The sequence below is a fragment of the Acartia tonsa genome, chromosome 15 (genome assembly GCF_053477335.1).
Source record: "Acartia tonsa isolate MP-2025a chromosome 15, ASM5347733v1, whole genome shotgun sequence".
Lineage (NCBI taxonomy): Eukaryota > Metazoa > Arthropoda > Copepoda > Calanoida > Acartiidae > Acartia > Acartia tonsa.
Window position 1 is genome coordinate 12,950,676 of NC_137274.1, and position 21,248 is coordinate 12,971,923.

General features: G+C 31.2%; 1 protein-coding gene and 2 long non-coding RNA genes across 4 annotated transcripts in view; 1 reads left to right on the forward strand and 2 right to left on the reverse strand.

Moving 5' to 3' along the window:
• The window catches only part of LOC145306857 (uncharacterized), a 58,577-nt gene that overhangs the window by 29,199 nt on the left and 8,130 nt on the right, over positions 1–21,248 (reverse strand). The window contains exons 16-23 of the mRNA XM_080149179.1: positions 8,265–8,318; positions 7,679–7,778; positions 6,984–7,078; positions 4,985–5,077; positions 4,822–4,914; positions 4,685–4,711; positions 3,585–3,677; positions 3,161–3,259 (exon numbers count right to left, since the gene is read on the reverse strand). Coding sequence (XP_080005305.1) covers positions 3,161–3,259; positions 3,585–3,677; positions 4,685–4,711; positions 4,822–4,914; positions 4,985–5,077; positions 6,984–7,078; positions 7,679–7,778; positions 8,265–8,318 — 654 coding nt within the window. The remainder of the gene's footprint in view (positions 1–3,160; positions 3,260–3,584; positions 3,678–4,684; positions 4,712–4,821; positions 4,915–4,984; positions 5,078–6,983; positions 7,079–7,678; positions 7,779–8,264; positions 8,319–21,248) is intronic.
• LOC145307165 (uncharacterized) lies at positions 10,220–12,210 on the forward strand. The gene is made up of 3 exons (XR_013875323.1): positions 10,220–10,701; positions 11,029–11,149; positions 12,108–12,210. It is a non-coding gene; the product is annotated as an uncharacterized LOC145307165 (long non-coding RNA).
• LOC145306798 (uncharacterized) lies at positions 15,949–21,146 on the reverse strand. Of its 2 annotated transcripts, XR_013875221.1 has the most exons (3): positions 19,939–21,146; positions 16,441–19,158; positions 15,949–16,073 (listed from the first exon to the last, which is right to left on the reverse strand). It is a non-coding gene; the product is annotated as an uncharacterized LOC145306798 (long non-coding RNA). The 2 variants fall into 2 exon arrangements; XR_013875220.1 differs by having other exon boundaries at positions 15,949–19,158.

Genomic DNA, 21,248 nt, shown 5'->3' on the forward strand with positions numbered 1-21,248 from the left:
ATTTTGATATATAACAAGATATATATTGGAAAATAATGCATTTAACCCCTGCGGGCCACCAACCTAGCCCACTAGGGCTAGCTTCAAATTAGTCTCATGCTAATTCTACTTCTGATTTTGAGTTAACTAACCTAAAAAAACATATATATTGGGAAAAATGCACTTAACCCCTGCGGGTCACCCACCTAGCCCGCTGGGGTCGGTCCCCGACTTGCTGGATCATCTTAAATAAAGTCCTCATTAATAGACACAGTTTATTCAAGAAAAAAACCTGTGAAAATATAGGTAAGTTTCTAAGTTAGGTTAGGTAAATGCTCTTAAAACCTGCAGAAAACCAACCTAGCCCGGGGGGGTTAGCTTCAGATTAGTCTAATGCTTTTTTTAGCTCTGAATTTGAGTTCCTTGACCTAAAAAACCAATAATTTGATGTATCACAACATATATATTGGGAAAAATGCACTTAACTCTTGCGGGTCACCCACCTAGTCTCCATGGGTGGGTCCCCGACTTGCTGAATCATCTTAAATAATGTCCATATGAATAGATGAATGAATATATATTTTCGAATCTACATATGATAAAATTACAATTTTATAAAAATTTATAATTTATATTACATGCAGACCATGGTCAACACCCTCCTATGATATGCTTCAATCAGTGGAGTCTTACAGTTGACCAGGTTAAATTTACAGGGCTACAGTTTAAAGTGCTTTAAAGCTACACCAAGCCTAAGAAAACCAGCAGGCTTCCAATGAGATGAGAAAAGGAAGGCTGATATAAACCTACTTTTGCTGATAATTTCATTTTTTTATTGTGTTAGAGTATTTTTTAATTAAGTCAAGTTTTTTGATGTAGGTCTATATTTTTGCATATTTTTTACTTTAAAAGTTTATTATTTTATAGTGTATTTTTAAAGTGTAATTTTTTTTTGTAAAGTATTTTTTTTTGTGTTTATTTTTATGTTTGTCATTTTTTGTAGTTTAGGTATTTGTTTAGTTTTTTTTTTTAGTGTATTTTCGTAATTTTAGTATTTTTAGTAATTTGTCTTTTAAAGTAATTTTATTTTATGATAACAAGTCTTTTTTCCTGAAAAAAATGAGATAATTTTAAAAAATTTAAAGTGTTAAGCTTTTATTTATGAATGTTATATTTGATATGCTTATTAAGCAAATTCATGTTTTATTTATGAATGTTATATTTGATATGCTTATTTAGCAAATTCTTGTTGCGTAAGAAAGAAATAAGTTGTTATTTCATTTAAAATGAATTATTATATATGAAAATAAAGAAATATTTAACATTTTTATTAAGGAATGTACTTTACATAAATATCTTTATTTTCTGTGTGCATCCATTTCTCTTTCGATGTTTAAGTTAGGATTACTTGGAGCTTCTAATCAGGCTTGTCCTGCAGACAAATAATGTGCATCCCTAACAATTTTAACATTCTTTTTTGGGATTGTTCTAATTTTAAGAAGTTTGATTTTTGTAAGAGTAAGAGTAGTCTGATTAGCAGCGGATTTGGCATATTGTGTTTATATGTTGACCAGATATGAAAAAAGTATTTCAGTTTGTATATCATAATATTTTTGTTTTATGTTTATTTTACTAATTTTACCTTTTGTGTTTGTGAGTTGATCTGAGTATTTTTGGAAAAAAAAACTTGCTACAATTGTTAGCAAAAAAATTTAGTTTCATTTTGAAATTTGTTTAATTTAGTCACGTACTAGTATCACATTTTTAATTATTTTAATGTTTGCACAGAGAGACATGTTCTCTCTATGACTGCCTTTCCTCAACTGATACAGTGTATTTAAGTTAAAACCCTAAGAAAAAACAATTTAAGGCAAATTTCCACATCAAAATAGACCAAAAAAAGCCTAAAAACCCCATTTCCGCAGGGTTTTTCTTACCTAACCTAACCTAAAAATAAAAAATTTTGGATTTTTTTGCCATTTAAATGTAATACCTATAGGACTAGGCTTATATACCAAGTTTGAAGGGTCTAGCTAAATATTCAGACCATTTTGCTCATGGTTTAAGAACTTATGTCATTACGCCCCCCCCCCTTATATTGCAGAATATCCGGCCAGATAGTTTCAATATCTGGTATCTGGTCAGATGTTGAAAATGGCCAGATATCTGGCCCAACCCTAATAAATATATTAGATACATTATATATTCAGAGTAGATTTATAGATACAATAGATTGTTAGATATATAAAAAGATGTAAATATATGATATAATAATATTAACCTTATATACAAGGTGTCTTAAAGAAAATTGTGTTTCCAGAAGAAACAGGAAAAAAATTAATCATAGGTCTATATTCTCTGTTAATATGTACATTACATTTACTTAAGGTGTTTTTTAAATATCTCTAAAAATGTATCTATACTGATAGGGAAAAATACCTGATGGTAAATCTATGATAAAATTGCAATATATTGGTAGAAAAGTACAATATTTAAGTGGTGAAAGGTTAGATCAATGTACCAATTTGAGATTTTAAATTGTTTTTTTGGGTTCCATGCAAACAGCTTTTTACGTTTTTGAGAATTTAGGCTTTTCTCTTTCTCTAAAGGAAAGTCATTTTTGGACAAAAAATTCTTTTTTTAAACTGTGCACATTGATAATTACAGCAAGTCACTCTTCATTTTCATTAATTATCTTTAAAAAAGTAAGTTATTTTCATTTGAAGTTTGCTCTAAAGTGCTTTATTACTAATTATCTATTAATTATTAGATAATCTGCCAACTGTCCAAGGATTAAGATAGAAAGACAGGGGAAGAATGGATATGAGGGGTTCTAACACTCAGAATTAAAATTTATGTAAAATAATAAACTATGATTTTTGTCCAAAAGAGGCCTTTCGGGATAATTTTAAATGTAACCATTTCATTGCCTGTCATATAAAGTTGTTTTAAAGGGAAAAAAGAATAATAAACACTTTAAGAATTCTTTAAGCTTTGAAATGTGCTGTTGTATAAGAGATATTAAATAACAGATTTTATAAATATTATTCATATTTTTGCAGAGAAAATGGACCTTTAATGATTTTTTAATACTCCTAGTGGATATTTCTTAATACACAGTTTTTAAACACCTTGTATGAATAAATATGCATATAGTATGAATATTTTGTAATTAACAAACCATTATTATCTTTAATGTTAATATCAGCTCCAAGTTCTAGAAGAATCTTCACTGTTTCTGTGTTTCCATACTGTGATGCCATCATAAGAATGGTCTTTCCTTCAAGATATAAAGATATTATATATTCAAAGATAACCCAATTTTTTTTGGATAAAAATAGATTTACAGTGTTTTTTATTAAATGAAAAGATCTATAGTTTATAGTAAAGTTATAGATACACAGAGAGAGAGATGAATAGATGGATAGATTAATGCATAGATGTCAAGAGAGAGGGGCCGAGGGTGAATAAAAGGCTGTTTTGCCCCCTTAAACTTAAAACCCATTCATTTAACCCTATGACCATTATCTGTAATTAAGATAATTGTATAATGAAAAATTTTAGCAGATTTTGTTTTGCAATATTTTTTCTCTAATAATATTTACCTTCAGAGTCAATTACATCAGCAGAAAATTTTCCATTTTTCAATATATTCTTAACTGCTATACTGTCTCCAAGTTTTGAAGCAGTAAACAAAGCTGTAAAAAAAATATTTAATTTATAGTCATGCTATACAGTGCGTTTGAAGGGTGATCTGACTTTTGTGTCAGAACCTTAATTGGGACATAGTGCATTTTACTTCCCCAGGATAGGTAACTTCATTTCACTTTTCAATAAAATTTTAAATGCAGTGGTTTTTGCAGGAGGTACCATTTTCAGTAGAAATTTCAGAGGAAAACTTAACAGTTTTTAATTATTTTCTTTTTTTACTTTCAACTGATGAAAAAAAAATCCTTTTCAATATATACAGAATCATTGTTGCTAGAAAAAATATCCTTTTGGGTATATACAGAATCATTGTTGTTACTTAATCTTATCAAGAAAAAAAAATTTAGGTAACCAATTATAGCAGATTTTTTATTTTGAAGGGCTAAAATCAAAATTTCAAAGCTCAAAATGTTGTTCATCAAAAATAATTAACATTTTATAAGGACTTTTTGAATCCATCTCCTCATTTAACAGGAAAAAAAGCCACAATAAATCTAATTTTCATTTTAATGTGACATTTTAAAAGCATTTGATAAAAAATATAAAGTTTTTAAAGTGCTAAAAAGTAATAAAGACTATTAAGTCTTTACCTCTGTTTTTTTTTCAGAACAGGGAATATACAAAATAATATGAAATTTAAAATTTAAGAAGGAATAAGATATCTAAAAAAATTGTTTATAAATATTGTAGATTTAGACATGTAAAAAAGGAAACTGTTAGGCTGTATTATGAAATACAATAATCTACATTTCTAATTATATACTGCTTTTTTATTTTTTATTTCGATTTTGTTAAGATTAATTAGATGCTACTTATGTATTTTTTTTAAGCTACTCTATAATTTGTAATGTTCATCTGAAAGCATGACTTTCTCATAGAATACATTTTTTTAAAGAATCTTTTTACAAAAGAGCATTTAGTATGTTATCTAATAAGTCCTTGGTTTATCTCAAACACAGAAAATGAGAAGTTTAAGTAGGCATAAATATATGTTTACCTTTATTCTTGTATTTAATAACTGATGCTAAAATATAAAAGATTTCATTAAAAAAATTTGCTTCAAAATCTTGAAAAATATTTACTCTTATTATTTATGGAACAAAAATTAAATATCATTACAGAAAATAGTCAAACCTCCACATTGACTTTGTCCAAAATCACCACCAGCCTCTTTAATTTTCAACACAAAACGAGAATCACCACCAGCTTTTACAAGAGGCATTCTTCCTGATAATGAAAACATGCATAATAGTCTTGTCTATAAAAAATTTATTATCTTTTTTAAAAAAAATGTTACCTTCTTCATCTTGTATATTTATATCTTCTTTATAAACTAATATCACAGTATCTAATAAGTTGATACATTCAGAGAAATATATTCTGCAATTGCCTAAAATCCAGAAGTTTATATAATTTTGGAGAGTTTAGGGAAATATATCTTCTACAATAAGCTTAATAAAAACTGTTATAGTTGTAAATGTTTTCAGAAACTCCAATGTATATATTGTATTTTTTGTTTTATGACATCATTATCTTGGTGGTTAAAGGTTGCTACCAAACCTAACTTTGCCAACTTTGTTTAATTGTTGATACATGTTTAAAGGGCGAATATAAATTGAATATGATATGGGCTCAAAAAAACCGTGCCATTCCATAGATTATAAATAACTTGAAGATTTTTACATGTTCAATTGTATAAGTCTGTTATAGCTTAAAACCTGGACATCTGAAGATAATTTTATGTAATAAGTGTGGTTCCCTAAGAACTCCAAACACCCCAGCATCACACAAGGATTCTTAGGAAGGTTGAATTAAAAAGCTTTTGTTAAATGAAATGTGGAAACCAGTTATCAATGTATTTTTTTTGTAAATTGGATTTTTACTTCCTTAACAATATTCCCCACCAAAGTATAAAGTATAAAAAATTTTATTTCATGTCAGTATGAAAATTATATTGTAATTGTTATAATCAATTTAAAGGGGACAAAAATTATAGGTGAACATTGTTTCTTTTTTCTTATATTTTTTTCTGGAGAAAATTTTGCTACCAATTCGTGTGTCTTCGTGTGTGCGTACTTTAGGGTATTTATATCATCCAGAATTAATCAATGATCTCTGTACAGAAAATAAACTTTGAAATGTATTATTTCCCTAGTCTCTCTCATTCTCTCTCTCTCAATCGCTCTCCCCATAACTCTCTACCTACCTCAGTAAGTAGCTCAGTGAGTGTGTCGTGTGTGTGAGTATAAGGGGAGGTATATAACAAAACTATCTATCTATCTATATCTCTCCATCTCTCCTCTTTCTCTCTCTCTCTCTCTCTCTCTCTCTCTCTCTCTCTCTCTCTCTCTCTCTCTCTCTCTCTCTCTCTCTCTCTCTCTCTCTCTCTCTCTCTCTCTCTCTCTCTCTCTATCTATCTCTATCGCTCTCTCCATAGCTCTACCTACCTTGGTAGTTTAGTTAGTGTGTGTGTGTTTGTGTGAGTAATGTACGTAGTGTGTGTGTGCGTATAATGTAAGGTATAAATGTTTTGCTGGATATGTCCCGCAAATATTATTTGTTTATTCTATTTAAACAATTCAATTCTTAAATATCATTCTTTCTAGGGATTTAAACAATTTTTCTTTTGTCTTTATACCAACTGAAACATACCAAAATTTTGTTAATGATTTTATAAAATAAACCAAACTTTTTCATTACATTTTAAAGAAAGTTCGAAGACAAATATTAAGAGAGGTTTATTACAAAATTATTTCCTAAGTATTGATTTTTTTGTTTTTATCTGCAAGCGAAGAAATTGCTTATTTTCTTATAGTTTAATTTTTGCTCAAATTTTAACGTTAACTTCGTGTTGAATTGAGCTTGGCATTTTAATCAATTTTTTTTCTAACTTCTTGGAGCTTTTAAGAAATTATTCTACGAAAATTACTTAAAATATAAGAAAAGGTAAATAAAAATGAATTCTGAAAAAACTAATTCGTGATCTCTTTAAGTAGGAACTCATTTTCTGTTTTTAATCCTTAACAGTAGGTTCTCTTCTGGAAGCTTATTGGTCAAGGTGGGTGAATGAGTTGAATTGAATGCCCACCTGACATCTCTGCTCTATCTATTAAAACTTATGGGCTAAAAAGTTGTGTATTTCCCCTGAATTATAAAGAATTTTAAATTATAAGTCAATCAAAGTCATATATTTTTTTGTGTCTTTTTTTAGCATTAAACAATTTTTAACAAAAATATTGTAATATATTTTCACTGATGAACTTATGGAAAATATGAACTAAATTGAAATATCTTACCACTAAATGGACCAAAATCAGTTGTGTAACAATCTGGAATTTTTTCACATTCATCTATTGTTGTATGTAGAGCTGTGAAAATTTTCATATTGTTCCTAAAATTTTTTACAAGATTAAAGGGCGTGTGCACGAAAAAATTTCTCATCTTATTATCAAACCTCAACATCATCTCATTCATAATATCTCAAAGATAAAGCAAAACAGGCTGTTGTTTACTTAAAAAAATATCTTTTCTGTCGATTTTTACTAAAGCAAAGATTGGTAGAAAATTTTCTGAAGTATATAAATGTGCAGTTAATTGTCTTTTTTCCTTTTATAGTTAAAACTAAACTTTTTGACATAGTTCTCTATTTTTCCTGATGGTAAAGCTTACTTTTAACATATACAGTATACATTACAAAAAAATGACCGGTCTTTAAAATGCAATTGGCCCCCTTCTAATAAAGTTTTAACCATATTTTTTGTGTGTGTGCTCTTTATGCATATGTATGCTTGTGTTTGTTGCGGTCAATGAGATTAAATAAAATTTACCCACATTTGGCAGGCTATAAAAGAAGATATTCAAAATGTAAGAAGGTATAATCCCTGAAGAGTAAAACCTGATCGGTTCAACATTTATTAACAGATCTTAAGCTTCAAACATATACCATTCTACTAAACTCTTAAGCTAAATTTTTAATTAAAAAGAATCTTACTCTGTTTTCATCCACATTTTATGTTTTGGCTTGCAGGTTAAAATAATTTTATTGGCAAGTTCATATTTTGCACCAGGTTCCACAGGACTACCACCTGGGCCTGTTCAACAGTTAGGAGGTTGAAATTTTTTTTATAAAAGTAGAAATCCACCATTCCTATTTGGCCTTTGGCCAGTTAGTAATGATATCATTTTGGCCGAAATGATTTTTGTAATTCATCACTCCACTTTCTAAAGATACAAAGCTGGAATAGCTATGTTTCTGTAATATTCCATTACTTTTTTACAACAAACTTTTTGAATTAAGGGTGACACTATATACAATGGGGAAATTTAATATAATAATCAATTTACATATTCTAAAGGAAATCAAAAATTGTAAATTAGATTAATTTACAAAAAATTTTAGCCAATTTTTTTCTAGGGGTGCTTTCTATTGTGGTATATTCCCCCAAAGTAATTATAAAACTTCCCAGAACCTATGAGAAGCTACCCTGTAAAGGACAGCAGTTCAGTGATTAGCAAGATTCATTGCTACAGACAAACATACAAAGATCCTGTTATTTTATTTTCAGTATAATTTCAACCTAAAAACTGAATATTAAAGCCACTGTTGATAATTTCATGGAGTGCAGACACAACTGATGAAATAAGCATTTTTATATAAATAAAGTGAAAAGCATTTTAGTAAAGACATGACATAAATATTGGCATTACCTTCTCAACAAATATAAAGCAGGGGCTTTCCCAAAATTGAGTTTGGACAAATAGAATAAAAAATGAAGTTTGCTTGATGGGGGGTGAAGCAGTGGAGAAGGGGTAGATTTAAAGGGAATGGAAAATTTACTAATCAGAAAAACACTTGCTGATTTTATAATTATAACATATTCAGACTGAAAGTTCAAAGGTTGTAAAATTATTGTATCAAAAGTAAAATGCAAATTTTTCAAATATTTTATAGATGTACAGCATGACCCTCGAAAAAGTATTTCTCAATGAATTATAAAAAAAATGCATATGTCCTTGTTCTCCATAGTATTCAACATAAGTAGATATAAAAATATTTTTTTTACCTCCATTAACACCGGAGATTTTTAGAGCTAAAGTTTTGAAAAAGTGACTGAGAAAAAGAATTTTTTTTTGTTTCTCTTATTTTTTGGATGGTTATATTATGTTTTTCTGACAACTGAATAATGAGACACAAAGAAAAACAAATTAACTAATTATTTCTTTTTTATTCCACCAAAAAATATAAATTTTTAATGGCAAAAAATACTACTGAATGAATTGATTATTTGCAAATTTTAGGTTATTTATTAACCCTTATTTGAGAAAAGGATTAATTATGACAGTTGCTCCGCCTACTTTTCTGACATCTCAATAATTTAATAGGGGGTTAATTAAGCTTTTTAGACAAAAAAATCATTATGTTTTAATTTTATTTTCTTCATATCTTTTTTGTTATTAAAGTTAGGATTGTGAAACAAAAACAATTTTCCTGCTATATTCGTAAAGATTTATTTGGTTTTTTAATTTTAAAAAATTTTGCCTAATAAGTAAGTTTTTCAAAATATCATTAAACTAAAAAGACTCAAAAAATATGTGTAAAAAAATGCTTTTTACTCAAAAACTAAATTTTTTATTTCATTTTTGTATAAAGTTTCTGCTAGTAACAAAAATAAAAGGATTTCTACCTTAAAGGACGCCTGCAAGAAATAACACGCTTTAACTGCTAAAAGACTGCCACAAGAAGACCCAATACCCCAAATTATAAGCCTTCAGCTTCAATAACAAAAAAGTTCTAGGCATTTCAAAATAGCATTTTATGTACAATGGAATTTTTGAAAGATTTCCAATGCTCATAAAAGAAAAAACAATATTAAATTACGTTGCCTAGACATAAAATTATAACCTTATCTTTGTCAGAAACTTAGATTGCCTGTAACTGATTACATTTTTACAATAAAAACACCACATTTCATAGTCAAAATCTATGAAAAAAAATCGATTTAAATTGCATTTTTAAACGAAAATCATAGCGGAAACAAAGGGGTAAACTAATACAAGCTTAGCTGTGATTGGTTGTTAAGCTGATTCAGCCTTCTGATTGGCTACAGTACATTCGGTACAACGCAAGTAAAACTTATTTTTTTTTAATGATTTTGACTATAAAAATGGGTATTTTTATTGTAAAAATATAATTAGTTACTGGAAACCTAAATTTATGACAAAAATAAGCTTATAATTTTGTTTCTAGGCCACGTAGTTTAATTTTAAAGTTTTCAACATGAGCATTGCAATTCTTTCAAAATTTCCATTGTACATAAAATGTCATTTTAAAATGCCTAGAACTTTTTTGTTATAGAAGCTGAAGGCTTCAAATTTGGGGTATTTGGTCTACTTGTGGCAGTCTTTCAGCAGTTAAAGCGTGGTATTTCTTGCAGGCTTCCTTTAATTTTGCTAAAAAAGTCGTTTCATGTTAAAAGTTACTTTTTCCTCAGTCACTTTTTCAAAACTTTAGCTCTAAAAATCTCCGGTGTTAAAGGGCGAATATAGGTTGGATATAATATGAGCTTATATCAAAGGTGCAATTATATACATTATGAATAACTCAAGCAAATAAAGATATTCCATTGGATAAGGCCGTTATGGCTAAAAACCTAGACAAGTTGGGCCAATTCATGACGTCAAAGGAGTGGTTCCCTACAATATTCAAATACCCATATTCACAACAGGATGCGTGTAGAGTTTGCATAAATAGTGTTGTTATTTTGCAGTACAAATAAATGAGAAAAAGGTTTCTGGAAAAAAACTTCCTAGACAGTACTGAAAATCTGATTATTTAGGAAAATATTAATATTAAATACTAGGAAAATATTTACGGAGAAAATTTGTCCCCCCCCCCCCTCGTACGCAAATGAAAGTCATGTTGAGATTAAAATAGCAGACGGGACGACATACATAACATAAACAATCAAAGTTTATATGTGTGTGTCAGGCCAAGTTGGCTGTACTTATCATTAGGTAATAATTTATTTTTTTAAATGTAGCGTATACAGGTAGTTCCAATTATGACTAAATTCCACTGGAATGAAACCAGTTCAAAGTCAAACCCATGACTAAAAATCATGTATTGTATTTTATTTTATTGTGGACAATTGAAAAAAAATAAAATTAATCGATTTATTGGCCCCAACTAAACTGCAGAATAGATTTTGTTTCTTAAGTGAAATTAACATCAAAACCTAACTTTTATTACCTACTTTTCATCTGTTATCCTTTTGAATTTAGTGGAATGGGATTGATATAATCTAAACGAATAAGCTGACAACTAAACTAATTTATTTATAGGAATTTGTATATATGAGAGGTTTTAGCCAGAAAAGAGAACATTCAAGCCCTTTTTTCAGTTAATGGACCCTCCATGGTGTCTCAGACCTTGACCTGTAGAAGAATTTACCACTAGTTCCAGGTAAAATTGTTTTTAAACTTATATCAACAGTTTGTTTATTAAACCGAAATAGCACGAGAAAAAAGCCTTTAAGTTATCTTCTACTAGCAACTTGTATTCAAAGCAAAAATGTATAAAAATAGAGGGAGGGAGGAGCTGTCGACGACCACTCATGTTTAATTTATGAATCGGGAGTGAAAGTTGAACATCTATAGTAGTTAAATATTGTTGTGCTTTGCTAGGTATTTAATATTCGGGAATAGTCCCTTTTGTGGCAACGCCTCTTAAGGGGCGATTCATGTTTTTTTAAATAGCTTTTTATAGGTCATTTTAGGTTAGGTTATATTGGGTTAGCGGTGATTGCCCCACAGGGTTAGGCAATTAACTCCGCAAGGTTAGAGCCCACCGCAGGGGCTAGAAATAGGAGAAAAACAACTGTGAAAAATACGAAGAATCGCCCCTTAAGGTCCGTTAACACGAAAGGGACTATACCCCTAGATTCTCAGCCACATTTGTATTACAAAATTTTCCACGAATATTAAAACAAAATCATCGGCCCCTCTGGACTAACAAAACTTGTTTTAATCTAATTTTTCATTTGTATATCCACGTAAAGCTGTCTATAATAAGATGCTATAATAGTTATTTATTTCATCGTATTATAAATAGCTTTCCACGGATGAAAAAGGTACAATTATAAGATTAAAAACTTTTTTTTAGCCCCCTAGTCTATAACCTAACCTAATTATAAAAAAAATATTGTTCTCGGGTGTTGGGGGGGGGGGGGGGGAAGGAATAATGGGTACCAAAATTTTCAAAGTGTCTTAATTTTTCTAGGACTACTGAAAATCTGCTATATAACGAATTTTTGTCCATCCATGATTGTATTATAGTACCTAAAGAGTTTTTTTTTGTAAAAAAAAACGTTCATCCTTATTATTGCTGCGCTTCTTATGGACCTAATCACTCTTATTATCAGCAAGATAGAGTTGGAGGTGCATGAGAAAGTCAAGCTGCCCATGAAGAAGGTGCTGGAAACAGAGAAGAATGGTTTAACCATGGATCTTGTCACCCCTGCCAAGGTATGTACAGGGGACAAGACAATGGACAATGAATTGACAACAGGGGTATGGGGGTCCGACTTTTCAGCTTTCCGTGCACAGTAATATGAAGAAGAAAAAACATATAATATATTGCATTTACATTGTCATTCAAAGGTACATAGTTTTAAGTTATTTAAGGCCATTATGAATCAGCTAGTAGCCTTAAAAGTATAAATATTTTTTTTGGTGATATAATCGATGCCAGGAGCATTCTACGACAGGGGTGTATATTCTGCACAAGATTTGTTTTTTCCCCTGCCACAAATTTTAAAAATCCCTCCCCACATATTTTTTTACCAAGGAGGGAGGGGGGGATGGAAAAATATTTAAAGAACTCTAGGTATATATTATTCATTTATCCCCACACATTTTTTTTCACCAAGGAGGGAAGGGGGGGGGGGAGAATGGAAATTTTTTTTTCTCAGTTCTCTTAATTTTTATTTTTTTTTCCAAACCACATATTTTTTATCCCCCCACCCCCTCTTTTAGTAGGGTCAATTTTGCAGAATATTCACCCCTGTTATACTGTGAGCTGCACAAAATCCATAATATTTTTATATTTAGATTGAGATGATCCAAAGCCAATATCTTGAAGATAGCTGTGACGTTAGCAATAGCCAATCCTTGCTACCTCTATACTTCATACATCATTATACTCGATTTCCAGAATAATATATTTAATTTCAATAAAATAATAATATAATACTAATCTAGCTCTATTTATATGTAAACTTGTAGCTGCTCTATTACTATACTAATGGTATCAAAGTCCACCATTTCTTTTAGTTTCACTTATATTAGACAGAAACCAGTATGACAGCCATAAGAGCGACAAAGAATATGCGAGCAAAAATAACATTTAACATAAGAATGAAAACATCTATAAAATCTAAGCTTGATTATACAATACAGATAACCTAGATAAACTCTTGAGGATGGGATACACCATTAGGTGTTTTTTTTGGTGTATCTCTGAACCAAATCTTGCTACTGACAACCAACCCTTTGATTGCACTACCTTTGAGAAGTATTAAGTGCATGGTAATGAGTTGCGCCTGTTTTGGGCCAAGACATTCCCGAGACTTTAACTATTTATGTCGCGTGCCTGACATAGCAGCAGTAGAAACCATTTTCTCATATTCATTCGAATCCGGTGGATAGGAACCGGTTCTCATCCATACGAAAAAACTATGTCTAGCATCGTATTATATACAGTTTTCTACGAATATAGAAATGTACAATCATAAGATTAAAACTAGTTTTTTTAGCCGGTGCCTTCGGCACCACGGGGCTAAAAAAACTAGTTTTAATCTTATAATTGTACATTCTATATCCGCGGAAAGCCGTTTATAATACGATACGAGAAATAACTATTAACGTATTTAGTTATGACATGATGTCGGGCCGAGATTCTAATGAAAGATGTCATAAATGTTTCCTCCTGCTGCTATGTCAAAAGCGCATCTTTAATAGTTAGAGTTGGGGGAATGCCATGCCTTAAAATAGGCTAACCTTTATAATGCATAGTTAAGACTTGCAGACAAAGGTTCTGCAATCAAAGAGTACGTTGTCTGTTACTTGCATCATAATCAGGGTGTATGGATAGCAAAGGAGAGTTAGCTTAGGCTCCAGGGATCTACAGGTATAAGACAATGGTCAATAAAGAAATGTACAATGAGTAATAAACCGTTATCATAAAACTCAGGGGACTAGTGTAATAAACAGCCTATTGTCCAATCCCTCTCTGGATAGACTTACCTTGGTTGTTGGACCCGACCTAAAGTTTCATGGACAGAAGCTCATCTATTTTAAGCTGTAACAAAAGGGGACTGTACACAAATGAGAGCCACATTCCAAAAGTGAAAAACTTTATTATTGAAAATCTTTGACAGACATATGGACAAAGCAAATGAAAATCAGTAAAAGAAATATGGAGTAGCTTCGCATTTAATTAGTGTGAATGATGCACCTAAGTAATCTTATATCAAATACTTTGAGCATTGATTTTCACAATGTTTCACATTTGAATTGCGCTTCATGGAAATACCCCTTTATTAAAAGCTTTATTCATTATTTTTTTAACAGTTTCAGATATTAAAATTGAGAGGCTTTATTATTGTGTGGGTGTAATTTCATGTATAGGGATGAGAAACAAACATATGTAAAGAAAAAGTGGTGCTTTATTTAAAACTAGGGGCAGTTAAGGTAGGAGGAGGAAAAGTCGACCTCATCCCATTTAAAATTTGATTTTCAAAAGAGTAAAAAAATATATTTTTGGGGGTAGGGGGGAGAAGACACAATCCCCAAAAATAGTTTAAAACCTTCACAGTACCTAGAAGAAGCTACACTGTGAAGAAAAACCATATCGGGTCAGCGGTTAGCGAGATCCTTCGGGACAGACAAAAAAACGCTTATTACTTTATATATTAGGACTAGCGGCTACGCCCCTAGAAGCCTCTAGGGGCACTTAATTTAGGAGGGGGAAAAGTCGGCCTCATCCCATATTAAATTTGAGTTCCAAAAGAATAAAAAAAATATTTTTTTGGGGGAGGGGGGTGAAGACACCCTCTCAAAAAATAGTTTAAAACCTTCCCAGAACCTATAAGAAGCTTCCCTGTAAAGGAGAACAATATTGGTTCAGCGGTTAGTGAGATCCTTCGGGACAGACAAAAAACGCTTACTACTTTATATAATAAGAAGAAGATTAAGTTTTACCTCTGAGACTCACCCTTTCCTTATATTCGAAGAAAGAGGGAGTGCTTTCTTCTTCGTTTTTAAGTAGGTTACAACAATCTTTTGGAAACCAAGCATAACAAACACCCATGGCCGATTAAGGAAAAAAAAGTAAATTTTTCGGTTGATTGATATGAACAAGCGTGTTCGATTATTTAAGATATTAAGAATAATAAACTTTTGGGGGCCCGGTGATGCTTCGGGTACAAGTCCGCTACACGCCACCATGAACGTACACTGAATTTGTGTTGTAATGTAACGTCCTCAAATGCCAAGGATATCAAGTAAGGGATCATCCATTAGACAATCAACTCTTTGATAGCTTGACCTTTGTCTAGAAAAGCACGGTAATGAGTTGCGGCTATGTTGTGCCAAGGCATTCCCCCTACTCTCTATTTTTTTTGTCGCTCACTAGACATAGCAGCAGTAACATCTCAGTTCATGATGTGGTTTAGGGCCGAGATTCAAACCTAGCACTTCCCGACAACAAGCGGATGCACTACGTGTTACGCCACAGTTAAGTGTTAGATATACAAATAGTCTAACAATTATGCGGACAGATACGTTAAAGATTAGATGCTACATAATTAAAAAAAAATTTTTTAAATAATAAGTGTTCACTTCTTCTCCTTTTATAATTGTTCATCTAAGCATTCTATTTGTTTTTTTTTCTTCACATTTTTTGATAAAAAGTAGTTATATTTCTTTTATATTTCTTAATTCAAAATCTAACTTATCAGCGACACACATAGTTGAAGTAGGGGGAAAAGCAGTCCGACTGTTATGGATGTTTTAGTTAATTATGCTTCCTAATGATGGGAATGTTGACAGGAGTTTTCAGCAGTTTATCTTTAAACAAGCGCCAAAAAAATCATGTTTCATAAAAAAAACTTTCATATGGACAGACTGACATTTCAAATAATAGAGTAGCTTCGCTATTACGAAGAACACCTTCCCCTTTCAGTAAAATAAAAAATACAAAAGTTTTGAAATGTTTTGCATTTATTAGTTTATTTCATAACATAACAATAACATAATAGAATGTGTACTAAAGTTTTAATTTAACAATAATATTATTAAAGTATAACAATGTAAAAAGCAAAGTAATCCTTGGTAGGTCTAATTTCCCTAAATCGAACAAAAAATTGGAAAAGTAATGGCTAACGGCTGCCGGCTCAGTCGTTTTAAGGTTTTTTTTAGGGCAAAATTTTTGAAAATAACACCAATAAACTTTTTAAAATTTTCTAGTACCATCTGTTTAACTGCTAGAATCGACTAAAAAGGGCTGGTAGAAGCTATAAAATGCCAAGAGTACCATTTTTAGACCGAAGAATGTAAAACTATCATTCAAAAAGTTGATTCCTCCGTATTTAATGATGGATTTGCCCTGAAAAAAGCCAAAAACTGGCTTAACGGCTGAGCCGCCAGTCAATACTTTTTCCAATTTTATATTCGATTTAGGGAAAATAGACCTACCAAGGATTACTCATGCAAAATTTCAGATCGAAATTCGAATTCTAAGTGCCATTTATACATTGACTTTGAGATGGTTGCATTAACCCACCCTCCCCTTGCTTCACCGCTAGATGCATATTCATCACACTTGAGGAAGGAGAGGGTCAGGTTTGTCAACCACCATAAAGGGTGGGGGGCGTAAAGAAATTTAAACTTAAACCGTGAGCAAAATGGTCTAAATATTGAGCTAGACACTTGAAACTTGGTACATAAGCCTAGTCCTATAGGTACTACATCTAAATGGCGAAAAAATTCAAATTTTTTTATTTTAGGTTAGGTCAGGTAAGAAAAACCCTGCGGAAATGGGCGAAAATGGGGTTATTAGGCCATTTTTGGTCTATTTTGATGTAGAAACTTACCTTTAATTGTTTTTTATTACGTTTTTTCCTTGAATACACTATGTCTATTAAACAAGGACATTATTTAAAATGATTCAGCAAGTCGGGGACCGACCCCAGTAGGCTAGGTGAGTGGCTCGAAGGAGTAAAGTGCATTTTTTCTAAAGTTTGTGTGTCATATATCAAATCTGGGTTTTTTGAGTTTTGGTACCAAACTTGCTGAATCATCTTAAATAATGTCCTTATGAATAGACAAAAAGTTTCTAAGGAAAAAACTTAAGAAAAAAAATTAAAAGTGAGTTTTTACATCAAATTACACCTAACCTTAAAATAAAAAAAAATGATTTTTTTTTCATTTAGATGTAGTATCTATGGGACTATGCTTATGTACCATTTTCAAGTGTCTAGCTCAATATTTAGACCATTATGCTCACAGTTTAAGTTTAAATGTCATTAACCCCCCCCCCCCCGCCTTATTTTTAAAGAAAATAAAAATTTTACGGATAATATTTATTCTATTAACTAGCGACATAAAAATAGAAAGAACAACATCCATAAAAGCGAAGCTCTGAAACTGTAGGACAAAAGGGCATTAACACTTGTAGAGTGTCAGAACTGAATAATCAGAATATAAATGTATAAGAATCGAAGCAAAATTGTAAAGGGGGTAGGCGGATGAGCCACTTTTTGAAACCAAAAGTAAAACGCACATGATCTTAGCCCATAAAAGAGTTACATCTCTAAAATTCGGCACAGCAGTTGCTTTTGTGAGAACAATATGGAACTGTGAAGAAACGGCGGCAGAACAGCCGCTCCCGCTGAAAACCCCCGTTTCCCGCCGAAATATTTTTTTACTTTTTTCGCCAAATTATACAGTTCTAGATCATCAGAGATAAACTTTTTTCTCATAAAAATTTCCCTTACATTTTTACGTGACACTGGTAATATTTCAAACATGTCAATATTAAAACAAGGATGACAACATCCATAAAAGCGAAGCACTGAAACGGTAGGACAAACGGACGTTAACACTTGTATAGTTTCAGAACAGAATAATCCTAATATAAATGTATTAAAGTCAAAGCAAAATTGTGAGTAAATTTGTTAAAAACTTCTTGAACAGGATAATGTTTATGGACATACTTACATTTTAAGGACTTGATTATAGAGTTGCTTCGTTTATTACATTATACTTTGTTGTCCCAGGAATCAATATACCAAAAATCAGATCAATCGAATAATTAGATCACATAAAAATTTGATGTTAAAAAAGTAAAAAAATCATCATGTTTAAAATATACTTACGGACATTTTGGTAATGATTATAGAGTTCCTACGCTTTCTAACTCGTACCTTACAATTAAAGGAATCACCGTGCAAAATTTGAAATCGATAGGACAATTCTAACATGCCTAAATTAACGAAAAAAGCTTTTTAAAAAAGTAAAAAAATCAACTTGTTTAAAATGGACGTACGTACATTTTGGTAGTGATTATAGAGTTGCTATGCTTTTTAAATCGTACCTAACTACTACAGGAATCACCATGCAAAATTTGAAATCGATAGGACAATACTAACATGCCTAAATTAACGAAAAAAGCTATCCGTTACGGACGGACGGACGGACCGACGGACGGACGGACCGACGGACGGACGGACCGACACTAATTATAGAAAAGCTTCGCTTTTAAAAATTGCAATTGTAAAATCTTACAAGTGTCAAGTGAAAAAATAAAGGAAATTTTTATGAAAAAAAAGTTTATCACAGATGTTTGAAAATTGTCTATTATGGCAAGAACAGGGGGAAAAAATTTCGGCGGGAAAAGGCAGCTCCATACTGCTCTCCACAAAAGCAACTAATGTTTAAGGACATACTTACATTTTAAGGACTTCATTAATATTATAAACTTATATATAATATTGTACTTGTCCCAGGAATCAGTATACCAAAAATCAGATCAATCGGATAATTAGATCATATAAAAATTTGTTGTTAAAAAAGTGAAAAGAAGAACATGTTGAAAATGGACGTACGGACATTCTGGTAATGATTATAGAGTTGCCACGCTTTCTGATAGTATCTGACTACTACAGGGATCACCATGCCAAATTTGAAATCGATAGGAGAATTCTAACGTGCCTAAATTAACGAAAAAAGCTATACTTCACGGACGGACAGACCTACCCTAATTATAGGAAAGCTTTGCTTTTAAAAAAAACTGTGGATTGAGAATTTCTACCCTTATTTTACTATTTTTATCATTATACAAAAGTAACAGGATCTGTGTATGTATGTTTGTCTTCCTAAATTTCTTCAGTGACACTTCATGGTATAACTTTCCTGAAAAATATGAAATTTCTTCAAAATAAAAAAATTAGTGACATGCACAGATACCCCCTTAAACCCAAATTGAGTGAAGTATAATACAGGCAACAATGGTGGTGTTAGTTTATTGTCAGAGGGGTGGATTCACCTTCCTATATGTCAACCGTCTAGCATACATACTTAAGAGTCAAATTATCTTTAATTCTTGAAATTACGAGCGAAATTATGCCATAGCAAGGGAAAAAAGGGACAGAAAGAGAATATATTAAAATTAAAAGAATATCATGAAACCTTTAAAAAATAAGGTTTATGTCTGTGTAAAGACTAGAATTGCATGTCATATGAATCTTCACTGAAAATTTCAGCTGTCTATCTTTTAAAAAGTTTTATGTCTTCTAATTCATGACCGACAGACAGACAGGCAAAAAAATTAAGACTAGATGTGCCTTTGTCATACATAGGAATTAGGGTTGGGCCGGATATCCGGCCATTTTCGATATCCGGCCAGTTACCTGATATTGAAACTATCCGGATAACGGATATCCGGCCGGATGTCTTGTAATTAGCCGGATATCAAGCATTGGCCAGATATCCGGCTGGATACCGGATATTGAAACAATCCGGATACCGGTTTTCCGGTATCCAGCAAAAAAGTATTCAGCCCAACCCTAATAGGAATAGCTTAAATAGCAGCCGAAAAAATCAAATTTTCCTCATTGCGTCTCGGACTGACGCATGGACAAAGTGAATCATAGAGTAGCTTCGCTACTCAAAAAAAAACTCCCTTATTTTTACCTGTATTTATCTGTAAATTGTTGAACTTTATTTATCTGGTTTTTTAGACTTCATCCACTTTAAACATTTTCACCTGAAATTAAAAAAAAATATTATTTAATTAAGTCTTTTAAACTTTTGAGGTCTCAGCCAACTTCACAAGAATGAGAATATCCATGAAAGCAAAGATCAAATAAGATGGACAAACATATTGAGTAATATTTGAAGGAAACATTTTTTCAGTTGCGTGCACAGCATTTGTCATTCCCCTTAAACCAAAATCGAGCAGGGTGTAGACGGGTGTCAGATTCAGAGTGTGTTTTACTGACAAGAACATGAAATTGCTGGAAAAAATATTTAGTTGGTAAAAAATAATAAAAAAGTATACTACGATTAGAACAAAATTATCAAAAAGAGAGTAGCAAAAATTAGATGTATCCCAGACAGCTAATCCACAATAGAGTGAGACAGGGAGAAGGTTAATCAAAAAAGAGAAAGGGGAGGTTGAAGTGGTAAAGCTCCTTACACAACAATTCCCGTAAAAATAAAAACTTAGGTAGATTCAAAATAAGGTAGGTAAATAGAAATATGAGGTTAATAAAAACAATGCTTTTCTATAATTATGGTTATTCTACAGTCTACACATCTATAAAGTTTAGCCTACTGGTCCAAACGTAATCATGAAAGCATAATAGTTCAATAATAAAGAGTAAATAATTTTCAAAATAATTGTTCAATATCCTGCCGAAACCACTTGTTATGAAATACTACGTACTTTAGAAAGGGTGTTTGTTATTGAAATCAGCTGACATATACGCACAGGGGTAGATAATTGCATTAAAAATACGTTTAGTAATGAATATTTATCAAAGTGGAATGTGTGACGTGTCAATGACGTCACACCTACGTACGCTTATTTGTAATTAAAATAATTACATTTAAAATTACGAAAATTAATGATTTTATGATCTTAAAAGATGCATGCAAATGTATTAATTAAATGAACATAAGTAAAGTAGTCAAAAAAAAAGTCTTGTAAAGGGCTAAAATAAACGGTTTGTCGGCAATCTCATTTATCATATGTTCAATTGAAACAGAAAATTGCAAAATCTACTTAAGGATTTTTTTGAATTTTTAAATTTGGCATAGATATTCTAAAAGTATGAAATGGCACCTTTCATATAAGCTCATATCATATCGAACCTATATTCGCCCTTTAATGGAGGTAAAAAAAATATTTTTATATCTACCTATGTGGAATACTATGGAGAACAAGGACATATGCATTTTTTTATAATTCATTGAGAAATAAGGGCTGCAGATGCTTAAAA